The sequence below is a fragment of the Theropithecus gelada genome, chromosome 9, assembly GCF_003255815.1.
Source record: "Theropithecus gelada isolate Dixy chromosome 9, Tgel_1.0, whole genome shotgun sequence".
NCBI classification, from domain to species: Eukaryota; Metazoa; Chordata; class Mammalia; order Primates; family Cercopithecidae; genus Theropithecus; species Theropithecus gelada.
In genome coordinates, this window is record NC_037677.1 from 59,690,042 (window position 1) to 59,708,739 (window position 18,698).

The window sequence follows — 18,698 nt, forward strand, 5'->3', positions numbered from 1 at the left end:
TCCTTTTATTCTATATGATTTAAAAGGCAAATGAATAAAATAATAATTATAAATCTATGTTAATGGGCATGCAATATACAAAGACATAATCAATGAGAGTAATAATATATAAGAAGAGGATAGAGATGTAAAGGAGTAGTGTTTGTATATTATTGAAACTACATTGGTATTATCCAAATCAGGTTGTTTTGAGTTTACAATGTTAATTGTAATTTAAATGGTAAATAATAAAAGTAACTAAAACATATACAGGAAAGAAAAGGAAGATGGTATCAAAAAAGAACACTACCAAAAATTAACTTATTGATGTTTTATTACTTAGACACAAAAATTTAAAAACACATAGTTGTTATGGGCTGAACTATAAACATCCCTCCACGGACCCTCCTGCCACTATTCATATGTTGAAGCCCTAAACTCCAGTATCTCACAATGTGACTACATTTGAAGATAGGGTCTTTAACAAGGTAATTAAATTAATGGAGGGCAGTAAGGTAGGCCTTAATCCAATCTGACTGGTGTTCTTATAAGAAGACATTAGGACACGCAGACACACTCCAGGGGTACATATGCACAAAGAAACCACCACGCAAAGAGGCAGAAAGAGGGTAGCCATCTGCAGGCCAAGAAGCAAGGCCTCTGAAGGAATCAAGGTGTCAACACTTTGATCTGGGACTCCAACACTGTGAGAAAATAAATCTTTGTTGTTTAAGCCATCTAGTCTCTGAAATTGTTAAGAATGCTCTAGCTAACTAATATTGAACTTATTCATAATCATATATTATTCTGCATTATTTATTTCTGTCACACTTTAAAAAAAAATAATGTAACTATAGTTGGATTAAACATTTTACCAACATTGAATTAAAAAGAACAATGGCATGCTTCTTTTTGCCTATGAAATAATAAAATATTTTTACTTTTATGTTTCCTTTCTATACTTCACTAGAGCCATTAGGTCAATCCTTCTTGTATGTGTGGTGAAACTTAACACACAGTCAAAGGTAAAATCCACTGTGACTTACACCTCTGATGCATCAAGCCCACATTCTTGGTATCAATCCAATGCAATGACATTAAGCTAAATATCCTCTCAACAAAAGCATGTAAACAGAATACTTAGGATTTTAATTACTATCAATAATAGGTGTTTAGATATAGGAATTAGTTTATAGTTCTATAAAAATATCCATCTATCTTTTAGCTAAATGCATGTTTTGGCATTCCAGCTCCTTATGAATCACATCCCTTGTGTTTACAGATTCATTATATAGGCTTATCAGTGTTCAAAATGTCCATCATTTTAAAACTCTGAAAGACATTGGCTATCATCCTAAGTTAAATTTCTCTTTCTTGCAGAAATGGTTTTAAAACACCTGAATTTGAATTTGTGATGTCAAAACTGGATTTTTTAGTAAAGAAACTGAAAAAAAGTTTTATTTAACCTCGTTGCTCTTTTCTGTGACTTTTTTACTTGAGTTCTGAAGCACTCTTAATATAAAAATGAGCTATTTGGGCCAGGTACAATGGTTCACACCTATAATCCTAGCACTTGGGGAGACTAAGGCAGGAGGATCACTTGAAGCCAAAAGTTCAAGACCAATCTGGGCAACATACAGAGACCCTGTCTCTACAACAAATAAATTAGCCAAGTATGGCACGGTATGACTGTAGTCCTAGTTATTCAGGAGATGGAGGAAGGAGGACTCTTTGAGCCCAGCAGTTCAAGGCTGGAGTGAGCTATGATCACATCACTACATTCCAGCCTAGGCAACAGAGCAAGAGAGAATGTCTCAAAAAATATATATAATAATAAATAAATAAAATTATTTGTGTGGGTTTTTTTTTTTTTTTTTTTGGTATGTGTTTTTTCTAGCCTACTTGTGGCCTCTTCAAAAACAGAAACAAGCTGGGCACAGTGGCTCACGCCTGCAATTCCAGCACTTTGGGAGGCCGAGGTGGGTGGATCACAAGGTCAAGAGATCAAGACTGTCCTGTCCAACATGGTGAAACCCCGTCTCTACTAAAAATACAAAAATTATCTGGGCATGGTGGCACATGCCTATAGTCTCAGCTACTTGGGAAGCTGAGGCAGGAGAATCACTTGAACCCGGGAGGCAGAGGTTGCAGTGAGCAGAGATCGCACCACTGCACTCCAGCCTAGCAACAGAGTGAGACTCTGTCTCAAAACAAACAAACAAACAAAAGAAACAGAAACCGCAAAAAAATATCTTTTTCTATAATCTTGTTTTTCCATTCTCATTCTCAATGTACTGCCAAATCAGAGAAGGGCATTCCTTTGGTCCCATATTTTGTTAATATTGTACTGCAAGGCATCTACGTCCAGCAACAAAAATAGCCATCTTTTAGGCACATATTCAAGGAGGTCATTTTCTTCCATTTATTTTTCTTTTTGTAGAGACAAGGTTTCAAACTACTGGAATCAAGCGATCCTCCTGACTTAGCCTCTCAAAATGCTGGGATTACAGGCATGAGTCACAATGCCAGCCTTTTTCCATTTCTTTCAAGTCAAAAATCACATTAAGTGCTTCCACAAATTTTTTAAAAACTGGCAACATAACCAAAAGAGTTCATTAAGAAAGCATCAGTGATCAAACTTAAGCAAGTCACACCCCTTTTTAGCAGTGTTATATACATGCTGTGCAGGATATTGAGCAGATAAGAACTTTTCACTTTCATTAGTAAGCAGTTCAGACCAAACAAAATTTACCAAAATTTACATTTGTACTGTATATCAAATAAATCTAGAATTGTACTTGGACAAGATATCAACAATATTTGTTTTTGTTGCCTATGGTTTCATTAAAATCTTCAAGACCATGATTTGACATATCAAAATACCTAAGAGCTTTGGGGACATTTTCTTGTTGACATAATTTGTCATATAACTTGATATATGAAAGTATGATTACTAGTAAGATCTCACATAGTAAGTTACCCAAAACTTCAAATTCCTTTTATTACCTTGCAAAAGACAAGAACAAATAAACCATTACTAGAATACATTGTTAGAATGAATGTGAAATATTGTAAAAAGTGCAAAAGAATAAAAGTAGGCAATGACTGCTTTATTATGAGACCAATATCAGGGAGAAAGCTGAGGGAGAACTTAATTATATAATAATAAACTTTTAGAAGGCAGAAACTGATGAAGATCCTCAAGAAAGGAGACAATCAGTGAACAGCTAATAGCCTCCCCATATTAGTTCATTTTCACACTATGGTAAAGAACTGCCTGAGACTGGGTTATTTATTTATTTATTTTTATTTTTATTTTTTTATTTATTTATTTATTTATTTTTTTTTTTTTTTTTGAGACAGAGTCTCGCTCTGTCGCCCAGGCTGGAGTGCAGTGGCGCGATCTCCACTCACTGCAAGCTCCGCCCCCGGGTTCATGCCATTCTCCTGCCTCAGCCTCCCGAGTAGCTGGGACTACAGGCGCCCGCCATCACGCCCGGCTAATTTTTCGTATTTTTAGTAGAGACGGGGTTTCACAGTGTGAGCCAGGATGGTCTTGATCTCCTGACCTCGTGATCCGCCCGTCTCGGCCTCCGAAAGTGTTGGGATTACAGGCGTGCGCCACCGCGCCCGGCCAGAGACTGGGTAATTTATAAAGAAAAAAAGGCCGAGGCAGGCGGATCACGAGGTCAGGAGATCCAGACCATACTGGCTAACACGGTGAAACTCCATCTCTACAAAACATAGAAAAAATTAGCCAGGCATGGTGGCGGGCGCCTGTAGTCCCAGCTACTCGAGAGGCTGAGGCAGGAGAATGGCGTGAACCCGGGAGGCAGAGCTTGCAGTGATCCAAGATCATGCCACTGCACTCCAGCCTGGGAGACAGAGTGAGACTTCGTCTCAAAAAAAAAAAGAAAAAAGGTTTAATTGACTCACAGTTTAGCATGGCTGGAAAGGCCTCTGAAAACTTATAATCATGGCAGAAGGCAAAGAAGAAGAAAGGCACCTTCTTCACAAGGCAGCAAGAATGGGAAATGCTGAGCAGAGGGGTAAGAGCCCCTTATAAAGCCATCAGATCTTGTGAGAACTCACTCACTATCACGAGAACAACATGAAGGAAACTGCCCCCATGAGTCAATTACCTCCACCTGGTCTCTCCCTTGGCATGTGGGGATTACAGGGATTACAATTCAAGATGAGATTTGGGTGGGGACACAAAGCCTAACCATATCACCTCCAGTTCTAGTAGGAGAAGAGACTGAAAACTGCAAAATGCAAAACGTGCCTTTATAAATTAAGGCTTTAGTAAATTATCCTTTTTTTTTTTTTTTTTTTTGAGATGGAGTCTCACTCTGTTGCCCAGGCTGGAGTGCAGTGGCATGATCTCAGCTCACTGCAACCTCTACTGCCCAGGTTCAAGCTATTCTCTGGCCTCAGTCTCCCAAGTAGCTGGGATGACAGGCATATGCCACCACACCTGGCTAATTTTTATACTTTTTTAGTAGAGACGGGGTTTCACCATGTTGGTCACGCTGATCTGGATCTCCAGACCTCAAGTGATCTGTCCACCTCAGCTTCCCAAAGTGCTGGGATTACAGGCGTGAGCCACCACGCCTGGCCGTAAATCATCCTTTTTCTATTACTCTGGAAGTTCATAAAGTGACCACCTGGATGTTTTACCAAAAACAATACAAATCAATTGACCAACAGAAAGACTCAGGCCACTTCATATTAATGACCACCTTAAAGATTCATTTTTACAAAAGATTTGAAAACTATGATTAAATCTGAGCTTGGAAGTATGTGGAATAATCATACTATATGTCTAAATCAACTAAGAGTTACTTGAAAAGAAATCATTCTGGATTTTGTCAGTTTTCCACTTTTCCAGTTCTTGAAGTTAATTAGAATTCAAAGGGAATGCATTAATCAATAAAAAAGAAAAAGAAATCTAGTATAACAGAACTGACACATGATTGCAATGAGCAGAATTTTGAGCTAGCTTCAAACTGCAAAAGTAAGAACCAGTGGTATGTAAAACTTGTTCATATCTTTCAAAGCTGGAAGATTAAGCAGATCACTAACTCTCTCAATCAAGATTAGGTTAAACTGGTAACTCAAAGAGTATATGCCTAATGAGTTTATTCAATTACTCATTGGAAGATATGGGAATAGAGACAGATATACAGATATATTAAAGATATACCCCGGTATAGATATAACGATGTATATACATATCTACCAACATATCTGTCTATACAGAGATATTCAGGTATGAACATATACATATATATTTATGTATATAGATATCTATATATAATACAGAGCAATTTCTACTATCTTGTGGCAGAAACGTCCTTTCTAAGGAGGACATGCAGGAAATGAAGAAGCCATAAAGTTTAATTACATTAAAAACTTTGAAAGTTACATGAAGAACTAAGGCACCGTACAAGACACTGTAAGAGTTAATGTACACATGACAAAAAATAAATACTTTCAACTTATAAAATAAAAAGGAATACTATCTATAAAATATGAAGAATTTCTATAAATCTGTAACATATGAAAAATTACAAAATGATAGTGAAAGAAAACAAGTAATTTAAGAATAAACGCAAATGAACAATAAACATATCAAAAGTTCAAGCTTACCAACAGCCAAAGAAATAGCAATTAAAGTAACTTTTGATTAGATGTGCAAGGACTACTAAAATCCCAATTCAAATGAACAAAACTATATTCTACAGCAACACAATATAAATGGAAACAATTATGCAAAATAGACATGGGTCTAGAATCATTTTGAATCCTTTTAACTTTTAAAATAAGTAACCAACCTGAGCCACTTTAATTGAGTTCTGGGTAGAGCCACCAGCATGATACTCGACTTTGAATTTTTTCACGAGTTCATCAAACCTGTAAGGAAATCACAGTAGAAAAGAGTAAGTTACCTTCTGTGAGTTGCCACAATGTAAACTTTTCTGAGCAGAAGAGCATTAAAACACAAATAGTAAAATGTTTTAATTCTTTAAGTATGTTGAATAAATGAATTGAAGTATCTTATAACAAAAATACTGAATTTCCACATTTAAGAAATGTTTTCCATAAGTGTACAACTATAAGAATTTAAGAATTTAAAACACAGACTGTCCATAATTAGCCATTAAACTAAACAGAAAGTAAAAGTAATAATTAATAGATTGCCAAATGGAGGTCACATGTGGCAAATTGGTTAAGTCAAAATCAGAATCCCAGTCTCAGAATTACTTGTTACTACAAACATACAGAAATCAGTGTGTATTTCTCCTCATTCCAGACAACTAAGAGAGTTTTCTATAGAAACTAAACAAAATTTCACTTAATGTTACCCTTGGAATCAGTTCAAGAAGTATGAAAATTATAAGACCTTACACGTCAAAAGAGATGATGAAGCATATGTTCATTTCCTCTTCCACATCTTACTAAATGTCAAAAAATATATTTTATATATAAAAATAAACAAAAGTATAACAGCACTGCCTGTAAAGCAAGGAAAGAAAGATGCCACAAACAGACCTATCTAATTATATGAAAAGATGCAGCTAGAGAATGACACAGTTTCTATACACTAACTTAACAATTATTGAAAATTTTTTGAAAAATAAATAGTTGGATGGATTACCTGAGCAATCAAAATATGCATGGGTAAAAACTAAGATAAAATAGAGAAGTTGAAATTTTTAAAAATACCAAAAAAGTAGACAGAAAATATAAGAGATTAAAAATATGAGATAAAAATTAAAAGGTGCAGAGAATTTATTAGGTGGTCCGAGATCTATTTAACAGGAAATACAGAAAGGGAAAATAAACATTATGAAGAGTAAGAGAGAAATGTTGGGGGAAAAAAAGGTGAAACATAAATATGGTCAGATTTTTCCAAACATCAAACAGTTTTACAAGGGATTAGGGACTAGGACCCCATACTTGGACACATTTTGTGTAATCTCTCATATTAAGATAAAACCCTAAAAGCATATAAAATGAAAAATAATAATTACCTTAAAAGGAATAAAAATCAGACTAATACTAAACTCCTCAAAGAATACCAGATGCTAAAAATATAATGGAGTAACGTATTCTATGCTGAGAAGGGAGGAAATTTTTGAAACTAGAAATTTTCAATATGTACTCAAATTATCAGGTTAATAAGGCAAAGCAATATTTAATAATCCTTTATCCTATGTGGAAAAAATTACTAAGGAGATGTGCCAAACTCTCCCCCCAAAAAAACAGAAGAAAGATGGAATGAGGTTAAAAGAAAAGGAGGGTGATATACGACTTTGAAAAAGAAAGCCATAAAAAAGTTAAAAGTGCTCATCATACATTATTGCAAGCAAAATTCTCCCTTTTATGGAGAAGACTCCATAAATATCTCAAATTGTTAAAAATCAAGTTTTTAAAAAGGTTTTAAATATATTGTTGAAGTCATAAAGTCAATCAATAAAAAAATCAAACCAAAGCAAATATAAGGAAGAATAAAAAGGCAAAACAGTGTAAGTGCACTACATTCTTCATCTTCCAGTATAGAGTTCACAGACATTGTATAAACTTAATTAAAAATAAGCATAAATTCATTATTTAGATTTATAATGTTAAGCTAAAAACATTACCTTTTCTTTTTTTTTTTTGAGACAGAATCTTCCTTTGTCACCCAGGCTGGAGTGCAGTGGCGCAAACATAGCTCAATGCAGCCTCCATCTCCTGGGCTCAAAGGATCCTCCCACCTCAGTCCCCCAAATAGCTGGGAATACAGGTATGCGCCACCATACTTGGCTAATTTTTTTTGTATTTTATTTTGTAGAAATGGGCTTCACCATGTTGCCCGGGCAGATATCAAACTCCTGAGCTCAGGCGATCCTCCCACCTCAGCCTCCTAAAGTGCTAGGATTACAGGTGTGAGCCATGGAACCAGGGCCTAAAAACATTAACTTTTAACAGTATTTGCATCTCTATGGAGTTGATATAAAAGGATTTTTTTTTTTTTTTTTTACTGGTGTTTATAGTTTACTTTCGTTTTTTATAAATTTCTCTAGGATAATTTAAAAAAATGTGCAAAATTTAAGAAGTGTCTGTGTAACTACTACTCAGGTTAAGGGAAAAAAACACTGAACTGATTTAGAAAACCCAGTATTTTATATATATCTCTCATATATAATATATACATATATATACACACACACACACAAACACACACACTCTGTCTCTCTACAAGTGTCCTTACCCTGTTGTTCTTCACGAGTACTTTGGCCGTTCTTGGTTCTTTGCACTTCATATAAATTTACAACTAGTTGTCAAACTCCAAAAACCAACTTGTTAGGGTTTTTTTTTTTTGAGACTGAGTCTCGCTCTGTCGCCAGACTGGAGTGCACTGGCGCAATCTTGGCTCACTGCAACCTCCAACTCCCTCGTTCAAGCAATACTCCTGCCTCAGCCTCCCAAGTAGCTGGGACTACAGGCGCATCCCACCATGTCCATCTAATTTTTCTATTTTTAGTAGAGACGGGGTTTCACTATGTTGGCCAGGATGGTCTCCATCTCTTGACCTCGTCATCCACCCACCTCAGCTTCCCAAAGTGCTGGGATTATAGGCGTAAGCCACCGTGCCCAACTTGTTAGAAAATTAGTGATTGCACTAATTTTCTATATCTATGCTGGGAAAAGTGATATATTTCCAATATTACATCATCTAATCCATGGTTACAGTATCTCTCAAAGTTTCATGTTTGCCACAAAGCCCCCACATCTTTTATTCTGATCACTACTTCATACTTCATATGTTTTAATACTATTATGATATTGTTTAAACTTAATTTTTATTTGTGGCTGATATTTATAAACATTCTTTATATCCATTTTTTCAGCCAAGTTTCTAATATTTAATTAACTCCAAAGATTTATGTGTTTTTAACAAATTAAACATAATTATCATTTGTGAATAAGGACAATTTTTTCCTCCCCTTTCTTGCGTTAGTACAAAGACTACAAGCTCTGGCATAATATAAATAGAGAATAAACAATAGTAGGTGGAAATGGGCAAATTTAGTCTTGTTCTGAATTTTGGCCTGAAAAATCCTGATGAATAGCAGAATTAGTCGATTTTCCAAAATTAGAAGTCTTCAAATAAGCATTTAATTTTCTACCTTGATGTAGTTTTAACTATGTGTATGTGTTGCTTCTATTAAAGTATTAAGCATTTTTAAATGTTACAGATTTAAAATAGATTTATGTCTATGGTATTTTCCATGTTATTTCAAATGAGAAATGTTAATTTATAAAAACTTATGCGCAATATAATCCTTTTTTGTGTAAACAAAATTATCCAATATACATGTCTCCTGAAAAGAACCTGGAAGAATACAACCAAAGTATTAACAGTAGTTATCGCCAAATTAGGAACAATTATGGCTCTTTTATACATCTGTTTAAATTGTGCAATAAGCATATAAACTGTTTTGTAATGAAAAATCAACTTCATTTTATAATAAAAGAACATAGCAATTTTCCATACAATTATTTTAAAAGAATTATATATAGAACAAAGCTGGATAAAAAGCAAGAGCAGAGAAAGAAGTGATTCTGAACAAAAAAGGCAGAGAAAGTTTAACATCTGAATTGAAATTTGACATTTAAGGGAAAAAAAAATATTCAGGGTTGAGGGTGAAACAATAAACATGACGTATTCAGAAAAACCAGTTAAACACAAACAAAATGCAGGTCAAAATCAAAGTAGTAAAAATTGACAAAGAAAAGGTAGTAACTATCAGGCTAATAAGTGTAGACATTATTCTGAAGGCTACTAGAAATTATTAAACTCTATTTAGCAATAGTGCGGAAAGAGCACTTTTTAAAAATGATAACACTAGAGGACAGAGTAAAGAGAAGCAGACCACCTGCCTTTAGAATAGCTCATATGAAAGACCAGATAGAGAGACGAGACCAAACTAAGGAATCATTCTGAAGTTGAAGATATAGGATGTGATAAAGAAGTGTAAGATGTGGAAGAGGGATGATAATTCTGAGGTTGCTAGTTTGGATAACGAGTTGGATGGTGTTAGAAAAGAAATACAGGAGAGCAGAAAATCTTAAGAAGGGAAAGGAACTCCTAAGTAGCCAACTAACAAACCAAGAAATATTTATCTTCAGGGAACTGATTGTACTGTGGCAAGACTAACAGGTGTTTAAGGATGAAAGAGTTTATGGTATCATTACATTTTATGGGAAACTTCTATATATTTTCCTTACAGGACTTTTTCCATAGGGAATAAAGTATGGGAATTTTAGGAATTTATAGATTCCTTCTTACTTTCTCCTTTTGGTTGACATTCTTTGTCTGAATGGGGTGGCCATATAAACACCTCAATCAAAAGCCTGACAGAATTGGAAGGACAGTACCTGATCCATTTTTCTACCACAAGCCTACTATAGTAATTATCATTGGAAGAAATTTAATAAACCTTGTAATATTATAATTATTTATAAGTTACATTATTACAGGAAAAAATTATAACTTATAAAGATATGAATATAGTAATATTAAACAAATGTACAAAATAACACTAAAAATAAGAGAAGCAAATTAAGATAAAGTTGAAAGAACACAAAATGTAAGACATAAACATTTATAGTTTATAAAAGCTGAAATATAATATGAGATGTCCTTATAATAATTGTTCAACAAAATGATCAATAAATTCATTCAATATAATTATTCTGTCTTTAAAAATTAATATACTGTCCTCCCACAGTATATTAACACAGGTCTAGGATGTCTGTTGGACTTTTTATTTTCAAGAGTGATGGTGTTTGTTACCGATCCACACTGACACCCCTCTCCTTTTTTTCAGTCTCTTAAACCTCCCCGCTACCTCTGCTCTCCAAATGTACAGACAAAGCAGCAGAATGAATACTGGAATATCATGTTTATAACTCCGCTTATAAGAGACTTGAATTCTTACTATGTTCTGTCTCCTCGCAATTCTGAAGGTACATCTTATTTGTGACTTTAATTGTATCTGTTGTTTTGAGGAAGATGAGAAAGTTTAGATTCATTATCCTCTAAGTCCAGTTTAAATGGCTTTTGATGGTATAAGTGGCAGCCTAAAAACTGGAAGATCAACACAGTAATCAAGGATATATTAAGACCATGTAAAATAAAAATAGAAATATGTAGAATTAAATACCTTGTTGTTGGAAACTAAATGAATTACTTTTAAATAAAAGGCAACTATTGTCAGTTATATTTAGGATGCATCTAGAAAATGTATCCTGAAAAGCTAGAAAAACAATAGAAAAAGTGAAGAGAACAATAAGGAATACAAAAGGGAGAGAAGAAATTTTAAAACACAAATAGCACTGTAATTTCTATTATGTCTTTTTTCTCCTTACCTAACATGAAGAAATAAAAAAGATTCCATGATTATACCCTTCAACACAGCATCCTATATGAATAAAAGTACTTATAAATAAGAAATAAGAAGAATTATGAACAGGAAAATGTCCACAAAACCAACACTTTACAATTTCTAGTTCTATCTAAGGGCAATTGCTTTCCATTTTCACAGAAACTAAAGTGACTAAGTTATTTCAAACTCAGGGGGAAGGGGGAGTGGGAGGGAAGGAGAGAGAGGGAACAAGCATATGAGAGTGTGCATGTGCTCAGCATATTATCAGGAGAAGAAGACCTCACGTTGTGTTAACATCAGCACAGCGTAAAAACATTAACAATTTTTGAACATTTCATAGATTGACATATGAAGAATAGGACATGTGATTAAAATCTTTACAATGAAATTCCAAAAATTTAACTTCCTTAAGAAAGCATTCATAACTGCCAAGTAGAATTTCTGATGAAGTTCTTCCTTAAACTTCTCATCTAAACAAATAATAAGTTAAAAACATAAGTAATTCTAAACAGGTTATACTTATTAAGATCAAATGTTAAGAGAATAACACAGGCAAGGGAATCGACAGGCAAACTGTAAAATTCAAAGCTTTGAAATCTTTTACTGCAAATGTTTGGTGAGGTTTTAAAAAACTCAAATGTCAGTTTGTTAAAAGCCAAACTAACATTTTCCACATGTGTTTATATTTAAGCATATTTTTACAAGATGGAAAACGTAACAGTTATTCAAAACTAAGGTTAAGCTATTAGTTCATAAGGATTATAATTTGAAGACATTTCTTGAACCTCCAATTTTATTTTCTTTGATAAGAAAGCAATTTTAAGCATGTATTGCTTAGATAAGCCCTTATTCAACTCTAACATGTTTAAAGGTTTAATTATTCCCATTTATAACTCTGAACGTGAAGATCATTGTTCCTAAGATAATCAAATATACTGCTGAAAAGCACTTTGTATATAAGTATAGATTATTAAAATAAAATGAATTATTCCTAAATTTAGATGCATGATACATGCATTAGGTTTCTACTCACTGTAAGAACACAACAAAATTTCACTAAACCAATTTATGATTTTCATTAAATAGTAACTTGTTGACATTTAGTTTTAAATCACAAAAAGAAAAAGTCATATGTAAGAAAAAGAAAAATACTGCAGGACAGTGGTTCTCAAAATTAGATGGGTAATCTCATGGTAAACCTAGAGCATCACCCACACGTCCACAGACAGGTACTTCCAAAACACAAATTATATACTCCAACTCCCTTACTGGTTTGCTTTCAGCTGTTATTTCTACCAGAGTCCATGGTTTATAATGGGTCTGAGTTTCTCTGATCATAGAAATATTCCAGAAACATATGTAATAGATATGGAGAGAGAGTAGTTAAGCAATAACTAGCTAATCATTTCTCTCTACCAAACTTCAAAAATATCACTCATCAGAAATACTCAAACATCTAAAATCTCTTATCAAAACATAACATATGGAACTTCGATTCTGGGTAGCATATACTGCATCACAGCCAACGTTCGTACTGATGACACCTAGGAAGGCCATATAAATCATAAGTCACATTGTTAATGGTACCAAAGAGCTCTGAAGCAACAAGCACAAAGTGGACAAATTTCCAGAGAGGTGAGACCTGTTCACAGGGGCAGGCCAGAACTAGCAGTTTTTTGTTTCACCTGCCAACATTTGCAGCCAGAAGCATGAAGACAGAGAAACAAAATTTGACATTTCCCAAACCTAAAACACACAGCTAGTTTGCCCCAAAACACATTTGCTGAATTCTGAAGCTGAATGCTAAGTTAAAGAGGTTAACCAAAATAGATCCAAAAGCAGAAAGTTCTCTGAGTCTAGCAGTGCTTACAAAAGACAGGACAAGAAAAGAGCAACTAAAAACATAATAGACAAGAAATTAAAGCCCTAAAAGGAGTGGAGAATAAAAATAAGGATCCGTGGCACATTTCCACTGGGGTTTGGGGGGAAGGATATACTTATACTGGTTACATGTGAAACCTCAAAATTCACACTTTGTGCTTAGCAGAAGATAACGATAAGGAAGGGGGCAATAGGGGGAAAACAGCAGGGAATTTAGCAATTACATAAGGCTGAAGTAATAACATTGGAAACTGAAAACCTAAAACAAAAGATCATTTCCCCTTTGACATAATTGCCAAATTTTGAAGGCAGACAGAAATTAAGCTAGACACCTCTGAATTAAGCTGGAAACCTCTGAGGTCAGTTTGGTACCCTCATTCTGGTGGGCTGTTTCAGAGCTGAGACCACTGGTCTCAATTTAAAGTCCTAGAGGTTCAGGCTCTAGGAATAGAAGCAAACAGGCTTGACTGAACTATCAACACTGAAAAATCAACTTTGACCTAGCTTAACCCTTAATTTTTATTAATGTAATATGCTCTCCCCTCACTCCGTATCAGCCTCATATAGAAAAGAGTGAACACTCTGGTAGAAGATACAATCTGAAGAATCTACAATTTGTATATACAGTATTGGTAAATAATAATAAACTGAAAGTTATAACAAGAGGTAAAATAATTTGACTAAAATGCAAGAAAGAAAAAAGCAAGAGAAGAGTATCTGCCTACTACTTAGACCCAGACATGGTTATAGTCACAGGAAGTATGTGCAGAGCTGGGAAAATAAAGCTCCAATTCTCTGGCTGGATTACCAAAGCAGAGAGCTCCAGGGAACCACAAACTACTAGGACTCTTCAGACAACTAGAAAAAGGTGAAAAGACTCAGCAAAGAAACAGAAGATAAAGAAGATAAAATAAAAATATTAGAACTTTAAAATTCAATAACTAGAAATTTAAAAATAACCAGATGGGCTTAATAGTAAAATGAAGAAGACTGTTAAGAATCAGTATAGTTAAAAATAAATCAATAAAAGTTTTCCAATCTGCAGGACAGAAAAAGGATTCTTTTAAAAAATGAAAAAAGACTCAGACCTATAAGACAATACTAAAAGATCTAAATTTGTGCATGAGAAACAGAAGAAAAAAAGTGCAGTGCAGAAAAAGAAAACTGAAAAAATAATGACCAGGCATGGTGGCTCACAACTATAATCTCAGCCCTTTGAGAGGTCAAAGCAGGAGGACTGCTTGAACCCACGAGTTTGAAACCAGCCTGGGCAACATAATGAGACCCTACTTCTACAAAAAAATAAAAATAGCCAGGCATAGTGATGCATGCCTGTAGTCCCAGCTACTCAGGAGGTTGAGGCAGGAGGATCACTTCAGTCCAAGAATTTGAGGCTGTAGTGAACTAAGATTATGCCACTGCACCGCCTGAACCACAAAGCAAGACCCTGCTTCTAAAAAAGGAAAAGGAAAGAAAGAAAAAAAATGGCTTTAAAATTTCCAAATTTGATTAATGATATACTCTTAACAGATTCAAGCTCAGAAACTCCACACAGGATAAGCAAACACAAAATCCACACTCATACACAAGAGAAGAACACAGAGAGTGGAACCAAGGGATACACCAAAATTTAAGTGGAGAAGGTACCAGCAAAGAGGGATGGAAACAGCCCACCTGTCAGAAAAAAGAGCTAAGGGAGGGGAAAAGCTGTGGGGGTAAAGGAGGAAGAAAGGAGCAGAGGAAGGAGGGAAGGGGATAGATCCAACATGGCCAAATTCCTCACTACAGACATATAAGATCAATTTGATATCAATATATGATTTCCTATAGTGGAGTCATCAGGACAGGCAACATTCCTCAATGGTTAGAAGCAAAGGCTCTGGTGTCAGATAGATCTAGCTTTAATTCCATATTCATCTAATTGTATGACATGGGACAAGTACGGCTGGCCCTCCATATCCATAAGTTCCACATCCATGGATTCAACCAACCATAGATTGAAAATATTTGGAAAATATGTACTGAATATGTAAATAGTATTTTTTCCTTGACATTATTCCCTAAACAACAGAGTATAACAACTACTTACACAGCATTTACATTATATTAGGTATTATAAGTAATCTAGAAATGATTTAAAGTACATAGGAGGATATGCATATGTTATATACAAATACCACAGAATTTTATATCAGGTACTTGAGAATCCTTGGATTTTGGTATCTGAGGAAGTTCCTGGAACCAATCCCCCATGAATACCAAAGGACAACTGTACTTTAAGTTCTCTGAGATTAGGTTTCCTCATTTGTAAAACATAGCATTAAAGACTATTCCTTTTTGTGTTCCACAATATTTAAGCATAGTGCCTGATGGATAATGGTTACACAGAAAAAAAAATTGATGAATGAATGGTTGAATGAACAAACTAAAGAAGGATTAAATGAGAATTGCTGCTGCTATTGTTCTTGGATTTTTAAGAACACGTACACTACCAACCTATACAAATTTTAACAAAACTAGATTTTCCTTGAATATTTTAAAAATAATTAAATATTGATTTGGTTTGTGCTTGTATCCCTGTTACAAGCACAATTTTATCGATTGTAAAAAAGAATTTCTATTCTCTGATGAAATTCTTTATCTTGTATCCCTGTTACCTATTGCTTTTGAGAGAAATCTCATTCTAAGACATAAATTTTCGATTAACACAGATATGATGTTACCCAGCAAGAAATAACAAAATCAAATTTCTAAACAAGTGAGATGAAATAAGGTGCCTGTACTTGCTTCCCTTGAGAGATTGTGTGTGTGTATAGCACACTATTCCACTCTTTCATTTCATTTACCTTGAACGTAGTAAGCCCTCAATAAATGCCATCAACTAAGTTTATAATTGTGGAAAAATAACTTAGTTACTGATTTTGCAGAAAATGTTCAATTGGGCTACCACCTAAAAAAAAAAGAAGTAAATGACCGACATCTTTAATATTTTTAATTAAAACTTCCCAACACTTGGAAGACACTTGATACAAAGCATTCTCAATCCCCACTGTGCTAAGTAATGAAGAACAGAATCTATTCAATAACCCACTAAACAATTAACCAAATGTTACAGCTATACAAAACAAATACGAATCACATAACAATGTAAATTCAAAAGTATATAGACATACAATATTATTTTTACATTACTGTTAATACAATTCTCATTTTGACAATACTTTTTTTTTTTTTTTTTTTTTTTTGGAGACAGAGTTTCACTTTTGTTGCCCAGGCTGGAGGGCAATGGCGTGAACTCAGCTCACTGCAACCTCCGCCTCCCGGGTTCAAGCAATTCTCCTGCCTCAGCCTCCCTAGTAGCTGGGATTACAGCCACCAGTCACCACACCCAGGTAATTTTTTAAATATTTTTAGTAGAGACGGTGTTTCACTGTTGGCCAGGCTGGTCTCGAACTCCTGACCTCCAGCGATCCACCCATCTCAGCCTCCCAAAGTGCTGGGATTACAGGCATGAGCCACAGCACCCAGCTTGATATTTTAAAAGTAAGGATTCTGAAAATTTATCAGTGTAGAAGCTTTATCTTATGCATGCCTTTCTAGAAAAAAAAATTAAAACCAAAGCGTTTAGATACTGGAGATATTTTCTTTCATCTTCCAAATACAACAAACAAAGATTCCAATAAAGAAAACCACAAGTTTGCTGAAGTTTAAAACATCTGGGCAATATCTTAAGATACTCATTTTTAAGAGCTCCATATTAAAGAATAGCCTGAAGGGTAGATGATAAATCTGCTCTAAAACTGAAAGTGTGTTTTTAATCCTGTTGAATATAAACAGGTTTTTTCTTTTTTTTCTTAAGTGGGGGAACTATAATCCAGATGCAAAGTGCTGAAACACAAAATATTCCATAAAAGGAAACTTTAAAAATACAGACTAGCGTTCAATTTTAAAATAATCACAAGAATATGTTTTTACTGAGATATTAACAACTGTAAGTGTCAATAATCCTTTTGTAACTGCTAACTGAAAAATATACAGGTGATTATCTCATTATTGTGTTTCATATCTTCTGAACAGGTTATAAATATACTTTTGTAAAGATGTCCCCAGCTGTAAACTCTCATAAGCTAAACAAAAAACTGAAGATGCATCTTTATTATGCATAAAGTTAATACTAATGCAAAAGTATGTTTCATTAACAATATCATTTGCCAAAATATACATTATAGAGAAATGATATCAACGCATGGTACATGAGATCCTTAAACTCATATTTCCCACAGAATTTAAAATAAAACTGCCTGCCATGCTTATGAATTTGAAGAAATTATTCCGGTTTTTTTTTTTTTTTTTTTTTTTTAAACAAAAACTCACACTAGACTCAGTAAAATGAGGAATACAAATTCCTTTCCTTTTTTTCAGACAGGGTCTCCCTTTGTAATGGAGGCTGGAGTGCAGTGGCATGATTTGGGCTCACTGCAACCTCCGCCTCCCAGGCTCAAGCCAACCTCCCACCTCAGTGCCATGAGTAGCTGGGACCATAGGCATGCAGCACTACGACCAGCTAATTTAAAAATATGTATTTTTGTTAGAGGCGAGGTTTTGCCATGTTGCTCAGGCTGGTTTTGAACTCCTGGACTCAAGTGAGCCAGCTGCCTTGGCCTCCCAAAGTGCTGAAATTATAGGCATAAGCCACTGTGCCCAGCCTGGAATATAAATTCTTTCCAGTACAAACTGGATTTCAAAAGTAAATCACTCTGAGAAAACCATCAACAGTCCATTTGAAAGCAAAAACAGGCCAGGGGTGGTGGCTCATGCCTATAATCCTAGCACTTTGGGAGGCGAAGGTGGGCTGATTGCCTGAGCTCAGGAGTTTGAAACCAGCCCAGGGAACATAGTGAAACCCCATCTCTATTAAAATACAAAAAATTAGCCAGGCATGGTGGTCCCACCTGTAATTACTCAGGAGGCTGAGGTGGAAGAATCGCTTGAACCCGGGAGGTAGAGGTTGCAGTGAGCCAAGATCATACCACTGCACCCCAGCCTAGTCAACAGAGCAAGACTTCAACTCAAAAAAAAAAAAAAAAAAAAAAAAAAGCAAACAAAAAAACAAAAGAAAAGAAAGCAAAAACAAGCAAACAAAAAAGGTAAAAATGCAAAGCCCTGAATTCCAAAGTCATTCAGTTACTATAGGAGAAAAGTGTTGCAGGATAAGGGTATACGACACACTCTGCTGATATTTAATTGCAGGTGAACCTCTTTTATAACACTTCAAACATTTAAATTACATTATGAAGACAACTAACTTTTCTAAATTTGAGTATTTTTAGTATTTTCTAAATGCAAGAACTTTAAAATGCTAATAAAGGATAGTCAACCCAATGCATAACTGGTTTC

General features: G+C 34.7%; 1 protein-coding gene across 4 annotated transcripts in view; it reads right to left on the minus strand.

Annotated features, from left to right (window-relative positions):
- The window catches only part of ADK (adenosine kinase), a 567,868-nt gene that overhangs the window by 405,135 nt on the left and 144,035 nt on the right, over positions 1-18,698 (minus strand). For all 4 annotated transcript variants that reach the window (XM_025396542.1, XM_025396539.1, XM_025396541.1 and 1 more), the window contains one exon: positions 5,817-5,895. In XM_025396542.1, the coding sequence (XP_025252327.1) occupies positions 5,817-5,895 (79 nt within the window). The remainder of the gene's footprint in view (positions 1-5,816; positions 5,896-18,698) is intronic.